The 26540-nt window shown below is 39.1% G+C and overlaps 1 protein-coding gene across 2 annotated transcripts; it reads right to left on the bottom strand.

Moving 5' to 3' along the window:
- Positions 1-318: 318 nt before the first annotated feature.
- Positions 319-26540, bottom strand: Dcun1d5 (defective in cullin neddylation 1 domain containing 5). 2 transcript variants are annotated; one of them, XM_041657023.1, is made up of 8 exons: positions 26185-26540; positions 24435-24526; positions 19461-19531; positions 19028-19119; positions 3996-4104; positions 3786-3890; positions 2027-2129; positions 435-635 (listed from the first exon to the last, which is right to left on the bottom strand). In XM_041657023.1, exons 1-8 carry the CDS (start codon positions 26268-26270, stop codon positions 580-582), a joined length of 714 nt encoding a protein of 237 aa, XP_041512957.1. In that variant the 5' UTR covers positions 26271-26540; the 3' UTR covers positions 435-579. The 2 variants fall into 2 exon arrangements, with proteins under 2 accessions (XP_041512956.1, XP_041512957.1); XM_041657022.1 differs by lacking the exon at positions 2027-2129 and having other exon boundaries at positions 319-635.

The raw sequence follows: 26540 nt of genomic DNA, 5'->3' as shown, positions 1-26540 counted from the left end.
CAACTTGAACATAATCTTTCCAATCCTATACTCTTTAGATAGGTTTGTACATAAACAGTTTTTATAGAAACCTAAAATTGGAGTCCTTCCCATACTTGTAGCTGCAATCAGAAAACAGTATCCCACAAGCTAAAGTTATCATGCTTTCTAATTATGCCAAGAGGAGTATCAGTAGCCATACCATTGACAGGTACACTTCCAAATATTTATACTGCTTAAAATCTTTAAAGTTCTACAAACTCATGGTGATTTAGAACTTCAAAAGTTAAAGAAATAAAAATTTATCAAAATAAATACCACTGACACTCAATGGACATCTTCACTTTAAGGCCTTTGTCACAAATCTGAATCTTTATTGTTCTGAAATAAATGTTAAAAACATAACTTGAAACAAAAACGTCAATATTCAGTCTCAGAAGACGTGTGGCTCAATGCCCATCACATGTAACAAGAAAACTTCCTTTAAAAAAAGGAAAAAGTACTATGAGGAGTCTTTCGTGAGTGAAAACGCCCCTTGTATATCCTCCCTCTTCCTGCATTTTCTTCACGAGATCTGTATATTCTTCACAACAGTTCTTGCTATGATGTTTGACGGATTTTTTGCCACTCCACAAATTCATCAAGAAGAACAGGCCCTAGACAAAAGAAATAAGTTTTGTTATAATTCAGTAAAGTTATCCTTGTAACAAGCTCTGAGGTGGCAAGAGCCCAGCTACTCTACACTGTCCTTCATTTACCACTTTCAGTTTCGTTTATCCCCCAGGGTTATCTCCTTCTCAAGGAGTGTTTCATGAACACCCCATGATTGAGACAAAACTATCCTTTTCCCCACAGCATTAGCATTTAAAACTCAGAAAACATATTTCTGCTATATCAAGAAGCAAGAGCACTTGTTAAGGGGGTGTGGCCACATAAGACTGATTTTATTCTAAAGATAAGACACAGTAAAAAGAACAGCATAAAGCAAATGCCAAATACCTGACTGACTACTATTCTAAAAAATGAGTTTTATAATGTAGAGGTTTCAAATGTTTACCAACAAAAGCCAAGTGGGCAATTTCAACAAGTTCAGTATTTGTGATGTATGGAATTCAGTATTTCAAAATGTATGAAAAGTATGACCACGAAGAGATATGCTTGTCTTGTTTTTCTCAAAACATAAAACCTCTGGGTGTTCTTTTCTCTCTTGCTTTTAGCAGACCATACAGAAACAGCCGGGCAGGCAAAGCAGTAAATGGCAGTGTTGGAACACTGTGTGGACTGCCAAACTGGAGAGCAAGCTCAACACAGCCACTACTTGGTTCCAACCTCTGAAACCTACAAAGGAATACAGGTGCAATGTGTCAGATTTTCTGATAGCTCAAAAAATTTACAATTTTCTTTATGTCAAGCCTCTCAGTTTTAAATGTTGGCTCAACACACACAGATATCCACATCTGGCGGCTCTATGTAGCTCTTGGGCTATTAGCCTACTGCAGAAAATGATTATTTCTTCAAACAAGAATTAAACTCTGTGGTCCTGTAGGGAAAGAACATTACATATGGGAGGCAGGCTGTCGCTTTGGCACCTTGCTTTGTGTCACAGTGTGTTATTTCCATTTTCGTTATAAAGTAAGACACCTTTCCTTGTGAACAGTGAAACGCTACAGCACTCCAAATGATGGTAGAGACTTAAAGTTTAAGAGTTCTACAAAATTAATTTGGCTTATTTGTTGTGCCTTTGTCCTTTTAAATTCATAAGTGAAACTTTTCTTCTGCTGAAAAGGCAGGTACAAGCAGGATTTTGGCTTCTTGGTTGAGAAATGATCATTTAGCTGTAACGTCTAGTCATTGAAGAATCAACGTTTTTATTCACTAGCATAGTTTTATTTTATAACATTGCTGAATCTAGACTCCCTCCCCACATTCTGATTAAATAATGAGTTATTGTTACACTGTCCAAACTGTCTGTCAATGCCTCAGAATGCATAAACATGTTTAATATCTTTAGGAATTTTATTTTCACAGGAATGCATGATATACTTACAAGCACCATCTTCATCGTAGTTACTAAGATCGGCATGAACTGTCCTGCTGAATTCTAATACATTGTACCACTGATCTTTGTTCATAACACGATACTTTGATTGCTGTGGAAAATATGATATAAAAATTTGGACTACAGAACCAACATTCTTATTGGGGCTTGATTTTAGTGACTCTATCCATTTATTTGGCCTTTCCTAAAATATTTCTTCCTTTCTTAATTACTTGCTGTTCTAGATTCATTTATATTATCATGTATTTTCTTTTCTGAAAGGCAATATGACTAACACTGAGACTTACATATGTGTACACCCATGTGGCTCTCAGCTAGAACCTATCCTATATGTGGTTGGCCTGACTGCGTGGTTTCCACTATACATTTTGAAGAGGGCATCTACAGTAGTAGTGGGAACAACAAGAGCTTGGATCCATACTGCAATGTGGACACTCAACTTAGTGCTCTCTGGAAAGTTACGTCTGTGGCAGAGAACTTGGTGGGCAGGCGCTCTGGGTTCTTTCTCCAGCAGTGCACTAGTTACAGTGACACACACCTGTGATCCCGACTTGGGAAGCAGAGGCAGGATAATCATCAAGACACTGTCAATGTCACCCCTCAAAACACAGCCTCTCCTCGTAAAACAAAACCCAACCACCACCACCACCAGTAACAACAAAAATGAAAACCCAACACTAAGCTAACCCTCCCCTCCCCATCTCCTCAGCTGCTAAATTATAAAACTTGCTTGAACATATCTTGTTCTTTTCAGAGCCCCACAGAAGTTAATATTTTTTTGTATTTAGCTAAATGTATTTTTGATCAGCAGGAGGAAGATATGTATCATTAATCAAAAATATTAATTTTACTAGTGCCAAAAACTGACTAGCATACAGAACTGCTCTGAAAAAGTTACTGTGACAAGTACACAGCATGCAACAGAACTGCTCTGAAAAAGTTACTGTGACAAGTACACAGCATGCAACAGAACTGCTCTGAAAAAGTTACTGTGACAAGTACACAGCATGCAACAGAACTGCTCTGAAAAAGTTACTGTGACAAGTACACAGCATGGTGAGATGGTATTTCTAACAGAGAAGGAATAGTTAGAAATATGCCCCCAAACTAAAGTTTAAAGATTTAGAAAACAAAACAAGGCAAAGCAGCCAGTGGGAAAGCAAGTGCCTGAGAGCTGGCGCGCAGGGGCAGCACAGCTCGCTACCGCAGGGTAGTGGATGACCGCTGCAGCCATGGCATTGGAGGATGTAAAACATTAACACTGCAGAGTCAGATTAGAGAATAAAAGTTTTATTACTAAAGTAAGCTCTACTGTATATGTTTCTGCCTAAGGCTAGGGGATGGAGAGTGGGAATAACACAGGAATTGGTTGAGATTTATGTACTAGCATCAACTTTTTCTCACTAAAACCTCAAGAAATTAAGTTTATAAGAAATGTCTATGCTAAAATGTTTTTACAGGGACTCCACCAAGGCAGAATGAAAATCCCTTAAAATTGTTTTAATGTGGTACAAGAGAACAAATGAAAAGCATATATTCTGTCACCAAGTCACACTCCCGGTCCCACACAGCTCAGGTACAGAATATATAAATAACACAAACTTATACCTAAAACAGACAATAAGTATATAAATATTTTAGCAGACTTCTTTAATTACTTATGTAGAATCTTTTAAAGCACAAAATTTGTTCCTTAAAAGTGTATTTTCAATACAATTTTGAAACATTTTAAAATATCCATACATACCTCCAGGTACTGGTAAAATACTGAAAAGAGTGGCCACGTTCTCCCAAGCAGCAGCGCTAACATAGACTTAGCAGTATCAATATCAAGACTTCTCTGATCCTTATCCTACAATATTAGTGAAAAAACAAAACAAAACGAAACAAAACAAAAAAACATAAGTATGCCCATAAAATGAAAGCACTTAGGATCTGAAGGGGAAGCTGTACCCACCCTTGCAAAATCAAAGGCGTATCGGTAGATATTCTTAAATGATGAGATGTCATTCAGCTGTGAGCGCAGAAAATCAAACCTGCTCTGTAACTTTTCTGTGCAGTCACACCTTAAAGACAGAGGCCAGAAAAAGTATTCTAAGACCAAGTGCATATAGAAACATTGTTTAAGTCTAGCATTTTCACAATTTAAAATAACAGACATATTTTAAATTACCAATACAATAGTAAAGCAGAGGAAATTTGACAATCAGAATATACTGTAATAACTTCAAGAAAAATAATCATCTCAATCAAAAATTCCAAATAAAATCACAACCATGTCTTGGTGTGAAGATCAGAATGCCTGCCTAGTGGGCTCCAGATCCCATTTTAAATCCAAGTAGTGGCTCTTCTCCAAGGGATGAGCCAGTGATAATCAAGTCATTACCACACTTCTTTATAAGGTTTTTAGGCATCAGCTTGGTGAAAAAGATAAGCCACGAATAGTGTTAAAAGTTTAGGACACCAGCAGGGCAGTGGTGGTACATGCCTTTAATCCCAGCACTTGGGAGGAAGAGTCAGGCGGATCTCTGTGAGTTCAAAGCCAGCCTGGTCTACAACAGCTAGTTTCAGGGCAGTTAGGGTTGTTAGAGAGAGAAAAACCCTGTCTCGAAAATTAAACCAAAAACCAACCAACCAAACAAACAAACAAAAAGTTCAGAATACCAGAAAGGAAATTAATGTATTAACTGACCTAATCCCAAAACCAGATTCCCAGAGTTTTGGTCAACAGAATTGAGACCAATTACCAAAGCACTCAACTTAAGGTGCAAATACAAAGCTACAAACAAGTTGCCTTTATTATTTCTAAAGATGAAGTAAGCAGAACACCTCAATCAATGAAATACTCCAAAGTCTTGCTTGTTTTCTGATGCTGATAAGCAGGACTACCAGGATCTCTGGTCACCTCCCATATCCTTACTGCACTCGAGGCGTTTTCATTTTCCATTCTCAAAAGTCACAGCTATGCTTTAGCACACCTTATTTTCTCTATTGGAAAGGATGAGAAGCAGAACTCAAGACCTAACTCAAACTTGCCACCTGTATGAAACCACCGGATTCCCTTTGATTGAACAGGGTATAGCTAGTGCAACTACAGGATTCCATTCAAAGTGAATTTCAGAATTCATGATGCAACACAGACACTTGGTATTCTAAAATTTAACCAAGATTTTCAGTATCTTAAGTCAGCAATGTGAGGGATTATGTGGGATGGGCCATAGTTCTATTAAGCAGAAAAGATTCTGGTACATCACTATTGTTAATTAAACCTTTAGTACCTTTTTTTTGTTTTTGTTTTTTGAGACAAAGTTTTTCTGTGTAACAGTACAGGCTGTCCTGGAACTAGTTCGGTAGCCCAGACTGGCCTGGAACTCACAGAGATCTGCCTGACTCTGCCTCCCGAGTGCTGGGATTAAAGACATGTGCCACCACTACCCAGCATAACCTTCAGTATCTATAAAGATGCTTTGTTACCTGTTTGACACACTGATAAGATATTTTTAAAAACATTCCTTGCTAGCTTTGATAGCAATCTTATAGCATCAGAAAATGAACTAAGGATTATTTAAAAACTACTTTGCGAAAACTTATTAAATACTGCAATTAGCATCTGTCCAAACTAGATAAAAGAGAGACTTTTAACTATAACATTCAAATTTTGTTTCTTTTTAACTTATTTTTACTATTTAAATTTTTTCTGATCATTCTATCACTTAACATAAAATCTTACTTAAGAAGACATTAATTATAAGGATGGAAGACGAGAGTATGCATTCTATACATGTATGACATTGTCAAAGAACAATTTTAAGTAATAAAACAATCCGATGCTGATTAATATTATGTATGATATTTTTAGCCTAGTATCATTTAGTTTTTATTCTTGTTTTCTTCTCCAATATAGTCAGAATTTCAGTCATTTAATATAGCATGAGAGATCGCAGATTTTTCTTTTTTTGTGCAATTTCCGTCTATGTAATCACAAATTTTGTTAAGGAATTACTGCTTCTATTGTGCAATTCTGAGTGATAACTTTTGCAAGATGTGTTTCAGGAGTAGTAAGGATAAACTTCTTAAAATAGGTTTAAGAGAGAATGAGGAAAAGACCCAGAGAAAAGGAACACCAATAAAATCTTCCGGTGGTTACAGGAGGGGCAGTAACCAAAACTAGGTAAGAGAGCAGTGGGTCCTGAAACTTACTGACATACGGTGGCAAGCCCACTCAGGTTCTTTTTGCCTCAGATATCCTTGCCGCAGATGACAGAAAGTTGAATGTGGTGGCAAATGCCTATTAATTCCAGCTCTGGGAAGGCAGAGGCAAAAATACAACCATTGGGGCTAGAGAAGACAGATGACAGTTGAGTGAATGAAGTGTTTGTCATAGAAGTTTGAGGAAAGAGTGACAGGCAGACGTCAAGCTCTGTTCTTGTTCTCTCTCTCTCCCTCCTCCTCCCTTTCTCTCTCCCTTTCTCTCTCCCTTTCTTTCTCTCTCTCTCTCTCTCTCTCTCTCTCTCTCTCCTTTTTTTTGAGACAGGGTTTCTCGGTGCCTTAGCTGTCCTGGAACTAGCTCTCGTAGACCAGGCTGTCCTCAAACTTGAGATCCGCCTGCCTCTGCCTCCCGGGTGCTGGGGTTAAAAGTGTGTGCCACCACCACCTGGCCTGAGCTCTGTTTTCAACTGAGGGACCCTGCCTGTAGAATACAGAGTAACTGAGGATGACACATTGGACTCCACACTGACATTCACATGAGCCCACATACCACACACACAGAGACAGGAGAAAAGCAGAAGAAAACCAAATACTACTGGTCTAAAAAAATCCAACGACTCCTAATGACATTCTGCTATACTCATAGATAGCCTTATTCAACCATTATCAGATAAGCTTCCTCCTGCTGCAGACGGGAATAGAGACCCACAGTCAAACATTTTGTACCACAGAGAGAGAGAGACCTTGGAACACACAGCTCTAAACGGGATGTCTCCATCAGATCTCTCCCCTCCAAGCTCAAGGAAAGGATGGAGGACACAGAGCAGGCCCTCTAAAACGACAAAGCTCACGTGAACTCAGAGACCGCGGCAGCATGAGCAGGGCCTGCCCGGGGCGGCACCAGGTCCTCTGCGTGTACACTACAGCTTCCAGTTCAGCACTGTCATGGGCTCCTGAAGGTCTGAATGGGTGGATCTAACCCCATGCCCTCTCCTGTTGGCGTGTCCAACTTCAATATGATGGGTTTTGTTTTATCTTATTTTAGTTAACAGCAAAACAATTTTCTTGGGGGGGGGGGGAGCTGGAGGTATAGCTCAGTTGATCCAGTACTTGCCCAGCAATGCCCCAGGTTCAAGAAGACTAGAAAGAAGTAACCTGAGAAGGCAGAAGGCTCTAACTGTGAACACTATTCCAATCAACTCTCACCAAATATAGTGCTCCAACTCTGACAACAGCAGCAGAGACTGAATTAGTGTCCTACCGTATTTATGTTCAGCAGAACACAGTTAAGACAGATCCCTCAAATCCTACAGTGTCACAGAAGCTACACAAGAGCGCCAACTTGTGTTCACTCGGGAGTAACAAGCAGCCAAGCTTCCTCTGTCTAGGGGTGCTGTCAAGTTTCCTTGATGACGAATTAAGGCCTTAACCATCACTCAATAGTAACAAGGACACAACCCCAATGGGGTCAGTGACAATGTGTGGAATAATAACAACGCACGCCTACCAGTTCCTGACCAAGTGTCAGGATACGGGGTTGGGCCTAAACTCTTACTCCCGCTCAAGAATAATACAACACATCCCCCGTTGAGTGTAGAATGGTAGCTTTAATTTCTCCCTGCACCTACCAGTAAACAGCAGACCCTTACTGCTGGAATGGTGGCACAGTACACTAATTAAAAAACAGAGGGACTGAATAAGATCTGGGGTCTCTGGCATAATATCCAGGTTGTCCAAGTTTCAACAGAAAGATTACTTACCACAACAAGGTAGATTTCAAACAAAATGTTTAGACATATCTCGCATTTTAAAGCCGCTGTCATAAAAATGCTTCAAAGATTATCATGAACTTATTAAAACAAGCAACAGAAAACTGCAAAAAAAGGGAAGAAATCTACAAAAGAAAAGTGCAATGAAGAACAAAGTGGAAATGTTTGCACTACAAATTATGTCCTCACATTTCAATGACATGTGTTCTAAACAGACCAATTACAAGATAAACAAAGTCTGGGATCATAAAGTAACAAAAACCATAATCCAACTAGATACACTGTTTTTGAACAAAGAAACTTCAAAATAGAAGTATGCTTAAAGCAAAAGACTGGGGGTGGGGGAGGATGAATGCGAGCAAAGCACAATATATATTATAAAATATAATGAGACTAATTATTTTATGATTAATTTAAACATTTGATTTTAAGAATGACAACAGATTTGAAAACAACCTATCATAGGAAACAGTCAAAAGAAGGCACTAGTGACTGTATTTGTATCAACTAATGGGACCTCAGAGCAAAAAAATGATCAGAACAGAGAGGATAATTGTATAATGGCAAAAGGTCAACCCATCAAGACATCCAATATACATCAAACAAAGCTGTAAAATACACGAAGACAAATGACAGGGCTTTGAACTGTGTGTTAGCCGTACAGTACCTAAAGGCCCAGGCAATCGAGAAACCAATCACTGAGTCTGTCATCAGTTCCTATCTAATGTGATACCTACTCTACCCAGGTCTTAAAGCAGGTCTTGTTATTAACATGCATGATAGGTAGCTCTCAGGGGACCAGGAATATGATACAGGTGTCTTCACAACAGAAGCCAAAGAGATGCCAGATGTATAAATCCTGACACAGTGATCCCTCTCATCATTTCTGGCCTTGGGTTATTTCTGTAATTTATAAATGAATATGCCTTTTCAAAACAAACCCTTAAATTTTATAGAGTTCTTAACCATTTCCCGAGGAAATTACTTCTTTGCACCTAGTCTGTCATACCACCATAAATGGGATCATTTTTTTTAAGTCTAACTTGGCCAAGTCTACTTCCTTAAAATATGTTTCATGTAAAAATAAGAAAAACCTATTCTGACTACTCATTAGAAATTAATCTCTCAGTAGCTAATGTCAAACAGTACAAAATTACTAAGTGAAACAGTAGCAGTAGTAGAAGTTAAAAATACATTCAACCTCTACCATGGGAACATGTAAAAGAAACATGTCTCATATCACATATTACTATAACGATGTTTGGAAACTTGGGAGCCTTTAGGATCTCCACAATAACAGCTAAAGTGTTCACCGGGTATTCCATAGTTACTTATATTTTCTCCCTTCTCTGTCATGACTTAAATCAGGGCCTTATCTTTTACAGGCTTGTAACTTCAAAATGCTTTCCACATCTTTAGAATACAACCTATATTCTCACCCAAAAATGCAGACTCTTAAGTAAGACTTGTTATTCAATAAGGCAAAAAATTAAAATTAAACAAGGATTCCCAATATTCAAAGTTATTCATTTCCTTAACAAAGCTTACTTTAATAGCATAACATAGGGCCTGCGACAGGAGGGGAGTCCTACTTTCCTGGATAGTATCATAGGAGACTCTAAAAGTATGTTATGTAAAGCATGACCACTAAATCTAAATCACAAGACAGGTGATGTATTTAATTATAAAAAACTTATTAAAGTTTCTGTCTGAAGGGAATTTAGTACAAAAGAACACATCAAACACAATCAGAGAACACACAATGACCAAGCAGTAACTTTGGAGGCAAGAACCCATAGGAACACACCAACATTACTTACAGTGCCTTCAAACATTCTATATGGCTCACAGCTCCATATAGGACAAGCATATAACGTGTGTATGAGGCAAATCATAAAAATTTGGCAACAGTCAAAATTTTCTAAGCACACCATCATCAAAACTTAGATAAAAGATTAGGTAATGAGGTTTTTCTGGTGGTGTTTGCCCATGTTGAAACTCATGTTGACTTTACTGTAGCCTTGGTTGTGAATACACAACCCACACACTGTATGAATTAGTCATACAAAAGCCAGCAAATGCTGCCTCAAATACCTTGATTTAGGTTACAAGAATACTCTTACAAACAACAGCTTCTTCATTGTACATGCAAAGTTTTCTCCCTTCTAGAAACTTGAATTATATTATAGAGAATTATATTATTAATTATATAATTAAATTATAGAGAAGCAATTGAATATTCCTGCCATCACTTTTCAGCATGTATAAAATTAGGATATCTTAGAACCTTCATCCGGCGATAGATGGAGAGAGAGATAGAGACCCACATCAGAGCACTGGACTGAGCTTCCAAGGTCCAGTTGAAGAGCAGAAGGAGGGAGAATATGAGCAAGGAAGTCAGGACCACGAGGGGTTGGTCCACCCACTGAGACGGTGGGGATGATCTAATGGGAGCTCACCAAGGCTAGCTGGACTGGGACTGAACGAGCATGGGATCAAACTGGAGCCTCTGAATGTGGCTGACAATTGGGGCAGACTGAGAAGCCAATGATAATGACACTGGGATTTGGCTCTACTGCATGTACTGGCATTTTGGGATCCTATTCTATTTGGATGCTCACCTTTCTAAGCCTAAATGTATTAGGGGGGAGGGCTTTGGGCTTCCCACGGGGCAGGATACCTTGCCCTCTCTCAGGAGTGGAGGGGAAGGGGGGAGCGTGTGGGAGGGAAGTGGGAGAAGGGGAAGAAGTGAAAATTTTGATTGGTATTATTTATTAAGTAATAAAAAATTTTAAAAAAGAAAACAAAAACCTGTTCTCTTGTTGTTGTTGTTTGGTTTGATTTGATTTGATTTGGTCTGGTTTTTTTTGGAGACAGAATTTTTCTGTGTAGCCCTAGCTGTCCTGGAACTCAAATTCTTAGAGATCTGCCTGCCTCTCAAGTGCTGGGAATAAGAATATGCGCCACCATGAAAAAAATTAGGATATCTTTATATTTTATAGCGCTACATAATGTTTTGCTTTTAAAAACTGCTGTTTGAGTTACTGACTTAAATTTTGATTTGGAATTAGGACATAATTTCTAATATTTTCCAAAATAGCCCTAAATAATCATTTTGTGCCATGGTATGCATCTTTTCTACTCTCAACACTGACAACTATAAATATTGCTCAATTCTGATTCTGAAAAGTCACAAAGATGGACTTCAATGGTAATGAGCAACTAATACTCAGCTATATATTTTCAAAAAGATTGTGTATGGGCATAGGCATCCTCAGGAATATTAACCTTCATCAGGCGATGAAAGGAGACAGAGACAGAGACCCACACGGGAGCACCGGACAGAAATCTCAAGGTCCAAATCAGGAGCAGAAGGAGACGGAGCACGAGCAAGGAACTCAGGACCACGAGGGGTGCACCCACACACTAAGACAATGGGGATGTTCTATTGGGATCTCACCAAGGCCAGCTAGCCTAGGTCTGAAAAAGCATGGGATAAATCCGGACTAGCTGAACATAGCGGACAATGAGGAATACTGAGAATTCAAGATCAATTGCAGTGGGTTTTTGATCCTACTGCACGTACTGGCTTTGTGGGAGCCTAGGCAGTTTGAATGCTCACCTTACGAGACCTGGATAGAGGTAGGCAGTCCTTGGGCTTCCCACAGGTCAGGGAACCCTGATTGCTCTTCGAGCAGATGAGGGAGGGGGACTTGATCGGGGGAGGGGGAGGGAAATGGGAAGCGGTTGTGGGGACGAGGCAGAATCCTTAATAAATAAATAAATTTAAAAAAAAAAAAAGATCCAAATGAGGTGTAGAAGGAGGGAGAACATGAGCAAGGAAGTCAGGACCACGAAGGGTGCACCCACTCACTGTGACAGTGGAACTGATCTATTGGGAGCTCACTAAGGCCAGCGGGACTGAGACTGAAAAGCATGGGATGAAACAGGACTTTCTGAACGTGGCAGACAATGAAGGCTGATGAGAAGCCAAGGACAATGGCACTAGGTTTCGATCCTAATACATGAAATGGCTTTGTGGGAGCCTAGCCTGTTTGGATGCTCACCTTCCTGGTCCTGGATAGAAGTGGGAGGACCTTGGACTTTCCGCAGGACAGGGAATATGGACTGCTGTTCATTCTCGAGAGGGGGGAGGGGGAGAGGGGGAGGGGAGTGGGGGAGGGGCGATTTGTGCGAGGAGGGGGAGGGAAATGAGAATTTTTTTTCTTGCAACAACTAAAAAAAAATAAAATAAAAAAGATTGTGTATGGGTATTCTGCTTGCATGTATGTCTGTGCACCACATGCATGTAGTGCCTGTGGGCCAGAGGTGGGTATTGGATTCTTTGGAGCTGGAGTCATACAGGGTTGTTAGCCACCACGAGGAGTGGAGTTGGGAGCGGAGATAAGTGCTGGGAATGGAATCCCAGGTCCTCTGCTAGGACATCAACTGATGTAACCCACTGAGTCATTTCTTCAGCTCCTGACTTAATTTTTTATGTCAAGATAAATAAGCACATAGCTCTTATTAATATGTAAATTTCCTTCTGTCTTGCATAAGTGATAAACTATGTTTTAAAATAAATTCATTAATTTATTGCCAGCATGTTTGATTTGTATGCCTACTTTATGTAACTATACAACATCTTGGGATGACTCTACCTCTGGTTTCCACATCCACTTTATATAACTATACAACATCTTGGGGTGACTACCTCTGGTTTCCACATCCACTTGCACGCTCACACACACAATTAAAACTTCCTAAAACATAGGAATAACTTCACAGGACAGACACAAGATAGACTTTTCACCTTGGTTTCCTTATTCCTTCTTTATGTGTATGTCGCATGTATGTGCAGCGCACTTAGGTACCGGTTATGTGCACGTGAGTATAGGTGGAAGGCAATGTCCAATGTCTTCTCTGACCACTCTCCATCTTATTTACTGAGGCAAGGCTGTCTCTCACTAACCCAGAGCTCACTGATTTGGCTAGTCTAGCTAGCAGCTTACTTCAGGGATGTCCTGTCTCTGCTACCCCAGTTCTGTGGGTTACATTATGATTCCTGCCTACGCATTTGATCTGGGCACTGGAACACAAGCTCTGGTCATGCTTGTATTGCAAGTCCTTAATATACCCAACCATCTCCCAAGCCCCAGTTTCTTAACTTTCAAACAAGAACAATTTCAGAGAATAGTAACTATCACATGAGAATATGTATGTTAAATTCTTGAACTGTGCACAGTTCTGAGGCACACAGAAGTCAATTCACTCACCTCACCCACACTACACAGTTATGTCCAAACAAGTCCTAGCATCCATAATGGTCTAATGAAGATCTCGAGCAGAGGAAGAAATTAAAATCACCAAATGGGTTTCCCCTTATTCATTTTTATGTATTTGGGTGTTTCATGTTCCAGTAGGCCTGTGCACATGTGTGCCAAGTATTTGTAGAGGTCAGAGTTACAGACTGTTGTGAACCACCATGTGGGTATTGACAGCTGAATCCAGGTCTTCTGAAAGAACAGCCAGCTCTTAACTGTTGATTCACTTTTCCAGACCCTATTTATCTTTATTAAGATGAGGATGAAGCCAAAAGCTCCATATTTGTTATCAATATTATAAGTGTATGCAAAGAATTAGCAAAAGCAGTAACTATATCCAGCAATTATCAATATGACAATTCCCACATAAACTCAGTAGTTCAGAATGTCAGTCATCTGAGAACTTTATATTCAGTTCAACAGTCCATCATGAATAGCAAGAGATTATGTTTCAAGTAACAGCAAAGTAAAATCTTATAAAGTTTTGAGTTCACGGCACAATGTAAGATTCCCAGAGAACATAATGTTTTGAATGAATACACAATGGGCTTCAATTCAACAGAAGGATTTGGGCAAAATAGACTGCAAGAAAGTCTTTTAAACAAGAGGAATGTTCATTCATGCAGCAGATCTAAGTGAAGCTCTCTTCCTCATGTGTAAATCCCAGTGAGTATGTTGTGGCACGTAACATACAACAGACCTTCTCTACAATACATTTACCAACTAGATAAATACTGTCTACTTCTCAAGGTATTGGAATGCAGAGGAAGGCATTGGAAGAGCAAAGAAGAATGTTAATGGCAGCCAGTAGTTGTCCTCAACTGCAAATGAATGGGAGTCACACACCACACTTAACACAATCACTGCATCTACACCATGCTCAGCCTACAAAAAACAAGAAAATGTTCCCCATTCCTCCCTTTCTTAAGCTTAAATCAGCCGGGCACAGTGGCACACACACCAGTAATTTGAGAGGCAGAGGCAGGCAGATCTATGTGAACTCAAGGCCAGCCTAGTATACCAAGCACGTTCCAGGATGGCCAGGGCTTTTATACAGAGAAACCCTGTCTTGAAAAACAGAAACAACAACAACAAAAGATAAGTCAAATAAGCCCTTTCCCTTTTAATCTTCAAAGTCCAAGTCTCAAAATGAAGCCCAGAAAAATGTGTAATGTGTCCCTTTCTGGAAGGAAATTTACCGGCATACTGCTACAATTGTTACTGTCACCATCATTACCACCGTTATCTTTATGGTTACCACCACTGCTCTTCATTATAATGATCAAGTACAATCCCTTTGAAAGTTTGTAATCAGTTTTCTCCACCAGTGATATCTAACCTGTACGTCAACATCAAACTTTTAGCTAGCAGATGTGGGAAAAGTTCTCCACCCAGTTTAACATGCTAAAAGAAAAATTTTAAAGTATCCTTAGAACTATGATCTTTAGATTGAGAAAAAAACAAAAGGCCACCCACATCCCAACAATATGAGAAATTGTGTGGGTAAAGTATAGTACATCTTAAAAAGGACAAGGTTCAGCTTCCATCAATTCTCAAGACCCTAAAACACCATGAATACTCACTTAAACACAACTGCAAAACTCTTGTGTGATTCCTGAGCTCAAAATCTGATTGTTTTCCAATATCTTTAGATTCCCTCATGATAGATAAAGTATCAAATAATGTAATACTATTATTTCACATAGCTGAAATTTTAAACTCACCCTTATGATTCTAAAAATCAGATTACTTTTTTCAAACTCCACGAAATATTAAAGCCTACATTCAACTATTTGTAAGTTTGTGTTTGATAAATTATTTCATTTAAATGGAAAGTCATCTATAGAACATCTATAAGGACAGTATCAAGCCAAATGTTTAGAACAAAAGGTATCCAAGAATCATTACACAATATAGATAATTGATTGTGATTATTTCAGTTCAATATTCTTGACCTGCATATATGTTGTAACTACCGGATTGTTCTTTAGTGGCATTCTACTCAAGATTCCTATGAATTCAAAAGTAAGTTGACACAATTCAATTGACAATTATCTTGATCTGAAGACCACGAAAATCTTAAGTAAAATTCTAAGACAATATCATCTCCCCACAAGAAATATGATGTGCGAGTCCCCTTTGTGTGTTGTAATTACCATTAATGAATAAAGAAATTGCCTTGGCCTGTTGATAGGGCAGAACTTAGGTAGGCAGAGAGGACTGGACTGAATGCTGGGAGAAAGAAGGGCGGAGTCAGAGAGACGCCATGGAGCCACCGGAGTCAGATATGCCAAATCTTTGCCAGTAAGCCACTGCCATGTGGTGATATACAGATTAATAGAAATAGGTTAAATTAATATAAGAGTTAGCCAGTAAGAAGCTAGAGCTAATGGGCCAAGCAGTGTTTTAATTAATATAGTTTCTGTGTGGTTATTTTGGTTCTGGGAAGCAGGGACGAACAAGCTGCTCTCCTTCAACAGAAATAGAGACTAAAGAGTTTTATACTTATTAGGTTAAATCAAATAATTAATACCTATCCATTTTTATACTAAGGTAGGTCATTTTGCATCTCCTATCTTAAATGTCAAGTCACAAACTATCTCCTCACTGAAAGTTTATGATAAGATTAAAGAAGCGACAATACCCACCCTGATTCACTAGACCAGGCAAGCTACAAGTCCCATCCCACCCCCAAACTCAACTATCTTGCAACCTCAAGGGAACTTTGAAACACAGCTTGCTACAATACAGAAAGGACCAAGCGGTGACTGACCAGCCACCCGGCAGGACATCCCACTCTCTAGGCCCTCCACAGTGGGGCCAGAACCCAGGGTCTCTCCCACACCTGCCTCAGCTTATCTAGCCAGTCAGCAGGGGAGATTTTGGCAGAGAGGACCAACAGAGGAACTCTAACGCACAAGCTGTGACTACAGAGTGGACCAAGAGAGCTAACCAAGACAGCAGCCTAAGACAGACCTCAGTGGCTCCTTGAAACACAGACACTGACAGTACAGAGCAGACCAAGAACAATTCCCAAAGACTCAGATAGCCACTGCAAAGACACTATTGGCTTCAATTGAAGGAAGAGATGGGTAGGCCTCGATGTAAGAATTCATCCAACAAAGTAAAAAGCAACACAGTAACACTAGAACCCAGAGGTCTTGCAACAGGAAGACTTGACCATCTAACCCGGAAGAAAACTATTTTAAACATAACTTCATGAAGATTATGGAGACCTTTAAAGAGGAAATGAAATATTCTCTTAAAAAGTGGAGGAAAAGACAAACAAAAAAATTGGAAGAAATTAGTAATTCCCTCAAAGAAACCAAAGAAAACCAAGAAAAAACAATCAAACTTGTAAGAATGGCCAAAATCAAAAACACTGATGACAACTTATGCTGGAGAGGTTGTGGGGAAAAGGGAACACTTCTGCAATGCTGGTGGGAATGCAAGCTGGTGCAGCCCCTTTGGATGTCAGTGTGGCGATTTCTCAGAAAATTAGGAAACAACCTTCCTCAAGACCCAGTAATACCACTTTTGGGTATATATCCAAAGGATGCTCAATCGTGCCACAAGGACATGTGCTCAACTATGTTCATAGCAGCTTTGTTTGTCATAGCCAGAACCTGGAAACAACCTAAATGCCCCTTGACCAAAGAGTGGATAAAGAAAATGTGGTACATTTACACATTAGACTCAGCAGTAAAAACACAGTAACATCTTGAAATTTGCATGCAAATGGATGGAACTAGACAATACCATCCTGAGTGAGGTAACCAAGATCCAAAAAGATGAATATGGTACGTACTCACTCATAAGTGGATACTAGCTATAAACAAAGAATAATGAGTCTAGAAAAGCTAAGTAGTAAGGTGAACCCTAAGAAAAACGCACATAGATCCACCTGGAAGTCAAAATAGACAAGATCACCTGACAAAATTGGGATCATGGTGGTGCAGGGAGAAGGGAGGGTAAAAGAGGAAAAAGGGGGGAGAAGGGGAGGAGGGAGGAGAACTTGAGGGAATGGGATAGTCAAGATGGAGGAAGGACAGAGATGAGAGCAAGGAAAGATATCTTGATTGAGGGAGCCATTATGGGGCTAGTAAGAAAACTGGCTCTAGATAAATTTTCAGGAATCCACAAGGATGACCCCAGCTAAGACCCTAAGCAACAGACAAGAGGGAGCTCGATCTTGACTTGCCCTGTAGTCAGACTGATAAATATCTTAAATATCACCATAGAATCTTCATCCAGCAACTGAAAAGAGGTTTTTACCCAAGGAATGAATATGTGTGTGTATATACATCTATGGTCTATATATCTATCTTCCTACATAGTACATACTGAAAGTCACACTCCCACCTACCCTCCTCTTTCCAACAAATCTATTACAGTTACACAAAGATAGAACATATTCCTGAGTACACATATCCATGGACACACACTGACACACACACACACGTTAACGTTATGTTTAAAACACACATGAAAAAGACATTTTAAAAAATGGTTAAAAACAGAAGATAACAAGATATTGAAAATTCAAATCCATAATGTGACTGCCTTGTAAGCAAAGAGACATCCTTTCTTAAGAACTGAGGGACAAGCCAGGTGGAGATAGATGGTGCATGCTTTTAATCCCAGCACTAGGGCCTTTAATCCCAGCACTAGGGAGGCAGACGCAGGCAGATCTTTGTGAGTTCAAGGCCAACCTGCAACCTGGTCTAAGAGCTAGTTCCAGGAGAGACTCCAAAGCTACAGAGAAACCCTGTCTTGAGGGGGGAAAAAAAAAAAAGAACTGAGGGACAGCTAAATAAGAATTAAGAATAGTTTACATAGACTAAGAAAACCATAGACAACAAAGAAAACTCTAGGCCTAATAATGCAGTGTCTGCCTGGAAATTTTAAGTGTGGTTAGGGATGTGGCTCTGTGGTAGAGCACTGGGTTAGCATATATAAAGTCCGAGGTTCAATCCCAAGTGATGGAAAACAAATAAACAATAAAGTAACACTTTAAAATATGAAAATATTTTAGAATGTTGAATAACATTCTGATGGAACATTATGATTAAGATATAAATTAAGACAAAATCCCTAAATGAATTGAAATTAAACACTCTACTCTGGAAAGGCAGAGTGAGTTATCTGAATAATGAAGTAATTCTGAAATTTATGAAACTATTTCAGCACCACATCTCCATCCGAACATACATAACTACAAATGTCTCAAGACTACACAGGAGCCAAAAACCATTTCTACTTTGATCCTGTGAGAGGTAATAGGAGGAAGCAGTGCACCAAAGCACCGTGTGACTTTCTAAACTTATACAAAAGGGAGTGAGGAGGCCCTAGGGTTTAGGATTGTCCAGTGATGAAATTCTTAGAGTGGAGTGTGTATAGAGCGGGGAAAACTTTTGTTACTCAAATAACCCTATGAGCACCTAACCCACTGACTGTTTCTAATAAACTCTACATGTCTCAATCAGCCTGAGTGTTTTCTTAAAGTGTATGAAAATTACTCATGGGTCAGAACAATATAATTTTGCTAGTCCCCAACCTGATTTTTACAAATCAAACCAATTTGACTACTTTAAAGCAAAATCTTATTCCTGAAAAAGATGAAGCACAAAATATCAAAGAGATCTTTAAACAGGCCACCAAATTTGCTTTTCAGAAAATATTCTTACTGTAATGAGGTCATTCCCTTTAACCATTCTTCCTTGGTAAAAAATCCCATGCTTTCAGCCTCCAACTTCCACGCTAAAACTAACATAATAATCTGTAAAGAAGAGAACATAAAGGACAGGGAGAAGTCAGAGATGATCATGGCCGCACTCCTCATGGAGAACATTCTTAAACAAACATTTCCAGTTGTCCACTACAAGACACTACAGCTTCTGATCGTCAACTACCAAGCAGCTGAAAAGTGCCAGTATTGAGGCAGTGTTCAGGAATGTTCACCCTCACTCAGTTTAGCGTGATTTAAAAAACCCTAGTGTGAATTTACAGTAATAATCATGAAGAAAAAATATCTTCCATATATTAAAGCTTCAATTTTTAGAAATTTATGAAAACATTATAATCCATTTATATTTTATTTTACTTAGAAATAAAACATACATTTTCAGGTTCAACACCAATGTCTTCACAAAATTTTTCCATTCCTTCTGGCCCTACAACTTCATCAGGACCTTCAAAGACAAAAATAATTCATACACTTTATTACACTTTATTATGTACATGACTTAAACTATTACACTAAAGAATCTGTGAAAATACCTTAATACTTTTTATATAAATAAGTGAATTTAAATTGTACCGTAGCTCTGAAAAGCATACTTAGAAATTTTATTCCTTAAATATAGTACAATATGAATTAAGGACTTTTTTCCTTCTCTTATTTTAGGTCTCATTGTGTAGCCCAGGCTGGTCTGACCTTCACAGAAATTCACCTGCTTCTCCCTCTGAATGATGGGATTAAAGGTGTGAGCTATCAGGCCCAGTGAGTTAAGGACATTATTTAAAGGAGTAGTAAAGAAAAATTCCACTAGTATAAATCAGTAGTTCACAAAAAGAACAAACCAAGCCAACATGATCTCACTCATTTAAAAAAAAATCTAAGAATTTATTCTGAATAAAATTTTTGACAATGTAAGGCTATAAAGCATATGGAGTTTGAATTATCTTTTTTGTTTCTCATTTTAAACTAGAGCACTAAAAAAAAAAAATCAATACAATTCTTGAATTTTTTTATTATAAGATTCCCAAAAGAGGAACTGTACCACTGCTAATTATTCTGCGCCTAGAAATGACCTAAAACAGATGTTGTGATTTAAAATATGACATAAATTTTCACTACAAAAATGTCTTGAATCAATGTTATATTATCCAAAAGCTTTTATTTTCCTTATTATATACATAACAAAGACCCTTGTAAATAAAAACACCAGACACTAGCATGAGCCCGCTGACGTCTACACACCTGAATGAACTTGGTTGGAAAGCCACTGAAAGACGCACACTGGATTTTATACTTTCAATATTGGGTGGATGGATTTTTATGCATGGATAAAATGAAAATTCATGACATGAGTTAGAACTAGAAAAACAATTAGTTTTGTTTATATCCTCTATCAGTAACTCATTCTTCCTTATCCTCTAAGTTCAGCCTTTCTCACTCTTTTCTACATGTCTCTATCTCTACGTGTACATCTGTTTACAAATATACATATTTTCTAGATTCTGAAAATGAGAGAGCTCATGCAGGTTTCTTCTTGAGACTGTGTCCTCCTTGTACATTTTAACTTTCCTTTCTTCAACAACCAGAAAATACTCCAGCTTTAGCTAGTCAAGGTGACATGAGTTTATAATCCCAGCACTTAGGAAGTAGAAGCATGAAGATTAAGTGTTCATGGCTAGTCTAGGCTATATAGGACCCTGGATCAAAACAAAACCCTACAAACATAAGCCAAAGACTGAATGAATTTTAGAAGGTACGTTTCATAGTACTATAATTAGGTTACAGATACAACACAAAAGCCAGTGCCTTATGATTTTTCTTAATAAAAAAATATAGCCTTCTACTATGTGATCAATAAAGTTATGGTGGGTTAGAGAGATGGATGGCTCAGCAAGTAAGAGCACTGGTTGCTCTTCCAGAGGTCCTGAGTTCAATTCCCAGCAACCACATGGTGGCTCACAACCATCCATAAAGAGATATGGTGCCCTCTTCTGGCTTGTAGGCATAACATGCAGGCAGAACAAAGTATACATAATAAATAAATAAATCTTAAAAAAAAGGTTATGTTAACACACAATTAGAAATCAAAGTAGTTTCTATATGAAACATACATATGATCTTAGCTAGACAAGATCTGTATGTGTTAAGTATTATGTGACTTCCCAAAGCAATGGAAATAACAGACCTAAGTATAAAGCAAAGCCTATACCAAAGTTCACCGCCTGACTGAATGTCAATAATACTTTAAAACTATAGCCCTCTAATAAAACTACAACTGGGTAAGATGTGTGTAAGTGAATTCATTTAATTCTTTCAGATTCTTTGATTTCCACTCAATTCAAGCAGTAATGCAAATGATTTAGCTCACTGTATATTGCATTTAAACTATATAATTCTATCTTATTTTTTAATTCTTTGTGACAGATTAAAAATGCTCTTTTTTTCCCCACAATCAGCTTTCTATTTACTAAATGGCATATCCATGAATTCAACAAATTGCTGAGTAAAAAGATCTAGAGACAGTCAGGCATTAGTCCCAACACTAGGGAGGCAGAGACAGGTAGATCTCTGTGGGTCTGAAGCCAGCCTGGTCTACAGAGTGAGTTTCAGTACAGCCAGGGATGCACAGAGAATCACTGTCTTGCAAAACCACCAGCAACAAAAAGGCAGTGTGGTCTACATAGCAGGTTCCAGGCCAGTGAGCCCTGTCTAAAAGGTAAGAAGATAAAGAATCCCCCTGTACTGAACACACACAGGGCTTTTCTCCTCTACTCACTACTCAAATTCTACATAGCATCTATAGAGAATGTAAGTAACCTACACATGATCACGTCTCTAAGAAGAGGGTACTTGAAAACACCGTCTCATTTTATGTAAAAATATAAATGTTCTCAGCTACACGTTCAGGATTTAATACAATGCCATAATAAATACTCAGGAAACCAAAACCAAAACAGTACCTTCACAATGAACTATACAAGAAATTCGTTAACACATGAATCTGAAGATACTCTAAAGCTGTTAGCAGTAATACTACCTAACATACTGAGTTCTGACATCTACCAGGTACTGTGCTAAGACTCTGCATGTCATCCACTCGTGAGTGGGCCTAGCTTTTGTCTCTACCATGAAGGATATCCCCATTTGGTAAGAAAGAACAAGTACTGTTCACCAGCAAATGACTGATCCCTTATCAAGGAAGCATCTGCCAAAATAGTTTCTGTGGACACTATCTGAAATTCTAGTACTTCCACATAATACTTGTACGAGTCTTCACAAGTTGTAATTTCCTTGCCTATAAACTTACTGTTTACTATGGTCTTCCTCATGAGAAGCTACATTTGATGGCAGAGATCATGTCCTGATTTTTTCATTATTATATCACAAGTACACAAGTACTATCACAGTGTTGAACTCACAAAAAATGTTGAATAAATATTCATCAGATGACTTGTGGAATGACAGAAGATACCTCAAATATACTTTATTCACTTTTTTTCACTAGAAGTAAAAATTAGTTGCCATTTGTATAACTTCGTCTTGAGGGTCAGTCAACTATAGTTTGAATCCTGGCTCTTGGACTGGTATCGTCACTGGCAAGTAAGTCAATCTGAGCCTCAGTTTTCATTTATAAAATAAGGATAAAAATCTCTTACTTGACAGATGGTTATAAGGAAAATAATATATTTATCACAATCCCTAGAACAATGATAGCAATTATATGTTGGCTAATAAATATGTCAGAGTAGGAAACAAATACTTGATTAAAATCTTAGAATACCGAGGTTAAGTTTCAATAAGAGCTAAAAGCTGGCATTCAAAAAGAAAAAAGATACATACACACTAATTAATCTTTATGGTATCTAGTAACCTTGTAAGTGAAGTAAGACGAAGAGAACCTTTTAATTCTATATAATGTATATGTGAAACTGGCATTTTAAATAACGGGTCAACATTTTAAATAGAGGTCAGTTAAAAAAAATGAATTCTCTACATTTAAATTGGGTTAGTGGTTGTCTTGGGATATCAGTAATAGCATTTATTTCCCCTGATCTAGAAAGATTCTATCCTGCCATCAAACAATTTTAAATTATACAATTAGGATCACTTTGCTGATCTCAATAGCAAAGATGCTGCCCCCTTTTCAGACTAGTCTAGCTTTCCATACGGTAACTCTGTAAATCAAGCAGCTATACTTTAACATGGCTAGTACAAATAGAAGGCAATAATTAGTAAGCATCTTGACTTTAAGCAAATACTTTTGAGAATAATGACAGAAAAAGAAATAAAAGCAGAAAAGCAGCTAACAGACAGGAACGAGAAAAAATAACATTAATATCAGGGAAAAACTGTCATATATGCTCTGAAGAAATTAACAACAAGTAGGAAACAAGTTTTTTGTTTTTCTTTGTTTTCAAAACAGGGTTTTTCTGTGTAATAGCCTTGGCTGTCCTGGAACTCTCTTTGTAGACCAGGCTGGCCTCCAACTCACAGAGATCCACCTGCCTTTGAGTGCTGAGATAAAAGGCTTGTGCTACCACACCCAGCAAGGGAAGCAAGTATTCTTGTTCATGGGTTTGCCTCACCGTGGACCTAGATCTTCCCATCAACCACTTGTCAAACCCAGGTCAGATTAGTCTGCTCCTCCAAATAGGTTCTCCTGATGCTCTCAAGGTTGGGTTTTGCATCTTGTCAATTATCATGTATCTTCACGATCTACTACTTAACATTCTGTAGTACTATCATTCTGTTTTCTTATTATTGTATTTGCTGTAAAATTAAAATTAAAGAGTAAATGTCTCAGACGTTTAAATTATTTGTCACACCACCCCAAAAGCTTCAGAAAAATGTTTTTAGTTCAGAAAAAATAGAGAATGGTGAACAGAGAAATATTTTGCATATTGTTTCCTAGAAAGCGAATAGAAATGCTTTTGGAAGCTGGGTGTGGTGGTGCATGCCTTTCATCCCAACACAGCAAGGGGATCTCTGAGTTTGAAGGCAGCCTGGACAACTGAGTCAGTTCCAGATAGTCAGGACTACAGGAAACTCTGTCTCAAAAATCAAACAAATTAAAATGTTTTGCCTACTTCTTTCCCTGAATATTTTATGAATGCATTCAATGTGATTGTTTCTATTTATACACAAACAGCAAATAAGTTCTTACAGAATACAGATATAAAGAAATATTAGTCTTGGAATGGCATCAAATTCTTCAATTTATAATCCTTTAGGCTTGACCCTAATCCCAGCACACAGTACTAAAATCTAACAGGCCCGCACTAAATAATGTTTAAAGAATAAAACACAGATTTTAAATGCATATGACTGGTATCTTGATCCATGGATTTCATTACCTGCATACTCATAAAACCAAGCCAGGCACTTCTTTCTTGAAAAATCTTCCTCTCCACTGATTATTCTAGCAGGAGGCTGGGATCTGCAATAGCTTAGAAAACACAAAGATGTCTAGAACCTACTAAGACTCAAATGTTAGTGAAAAAACTAAGTTCAACAATTGCTTCCATGCAAAACAAAGTAGTTTTTAAGTTAACATGACGGGGGAAGAAGTTAGGCATTAGCAATATGGACCTGTATTCTATGCATAAGAGTCACTGGTCAATGAAAACCCCAATGCTACTTTGCTTGCTACCAAATTCCAAGAGCAGTAATTAAAATTATTTCCCTATTTCAAGATTATAAAGAAGTGCAGCTAAGTCTCAGCCCAAGACTAGAAAGAAAGTATAAATATCTCTCTTTCTGTCCCTGTACTGAGGGCTTTACTCACATTGCTGGGTTTGCTCTTCACCACTAAGTTATATACCTGATTGAATGCTAAAAATTCTTACTGGGATTCTACTACTGATTTGTATGGAAACCCTACATTATAGTTTAGGCTGAAACACCTCAAATCTAATGACATTGCCCTTCAGCTATTTTAACTGGCTTAAATATCTTAGGTTTGATTCCCAAAAGCAGCTAATAAAGGTCAAGCAGAATGATAACTATCAAAGAAAAGTGTATCACATTAATCACCCAACTATTACTTAGGTTCTTTCGCTAAAACACACCAAGAAAAAAACAAAAAACAAAACAAATGACTACAAAACATGCGGATTAAACAAGCCACCTTTCTCCTATTTTAAGCAGTGTGTTTCTCACTGCATCTCTCCTTAAAGAGGTATTTGTTTTATTTAGTGCTGGCTCTCGTTTTAATGTTGGCATTTTAAGTTGTCATTTTAAGTGGCAACCATTAACACAAAGACAGTCCAAAGAATAAGTTGGGAGAAGAACTGCAATGACTTTCCACAGCAGGAATGCTTCTGCCATGACTGAATAATGTGTATGCCACAAGGGGAGCAAAGGCTCTGATTACAGTTCTGCTTTGTTTTCTTTTTCCCTAAGAGAACACAGAGCACAGTAGCTTACAAATGACTAAAACCGACTGACGAGCTAACTGCGTCTGAAGGCTAAAAAAGAAAAAGCACGCCAAGCCTTTCCAACCCTGTGTAAGGGGTGTACGGGTGGGGTGGAGGCATGCTGCCTTCAGAAGCTGAGGCTCTAGGGATTTCAAAGGCCTCCACCTGCTGAGGTGGTCCAGGTTAGGCCAATTGAAATGCTAAGTCAGCAGACCAATTATAGCACAGGCTTCCTTTCTACCATTCTCAAGGCAGCTGTCAAAATTCTTCAAGCTCTGCTCTTTTCTTCACACTCTGACATTAACAATGTGTGGGCCAAACCAATTCTTCTTGATACAGTGAACCCAAGGGACACTGTTAATCTCAGCAGATCTGCACTCCGCATTTGGTGGACAGGACGAAGGTAGAAGGCGGGGGGAGGGGGGGAAAGCACGGTTGACGTGTGGTTGTCTGTTTCCTACCCTCTGGGCACGCAGACAACAATGTGGGGCAAACCCCTGAGCTCATCCAAGAACGCCAGAGCACACGCACAGGCCAACACGAGGTTTGATCCCGCGCGGAGCGGAGACTCGGGGCTCCGCACCCACCGTCCCGCCGAGGAGAGGGCTCGCCCCCTCGCCACAGCAGGCGCCCGGCCGCCCGTCCCGCACCGGAGGAAGGAGATCCTGCGGGGTGGGGCACGCGGTACCTTGAGATTTTACACTTTTTGAGGCCCGCGTCTTCCGCGACCGCCGCTGCCACTCCGGGGGCTTTTCTTTTCTTCTTCACTGGCATCTTCCGCCTTCCCCGGCAAGGTGGACAGGGCGGCCGGGGAGGGGGGTCGCACTCCGCCGCAGCTCCGGCTCCCGCCTGCCAGGGACCGCAGCGGAGGCCCGAGGCGCGACCCCGCGGCGGCCCGGGCCTGGGTCTCCTCCTTGGGGCCCGCCCGGCACAGCGCAGTGCTTCGCCCGGCGGTACCGCGGCTCGGGCGCTCCAGGGGCAGGCAACGCCGACAGCGCGGCACCTCCGGCAGTCTGGAAGAGCAGGCGGCTCAGTCTGACCCGG

Source organism: Microtus oregoni, unplaced genomic scaffold (genome assembly GCF_018167655.1).
Source record: "Microtus oregoni isolate MIOR12 unplaced genomic scaffold, Mior012 000008F_ref0000371, whole genome shotgun sequence".
NCBI lineage: Eukaryota > Metazoa > Chordata > Mammalia > Rodentia > Cricetidae > Microtus > Microtus oregoni.
The sequence above is the reverse complement of the archived record's forward strand: the minus strand, read 5'-3'. Positions and strand labels throughout refer to the sequence as shown.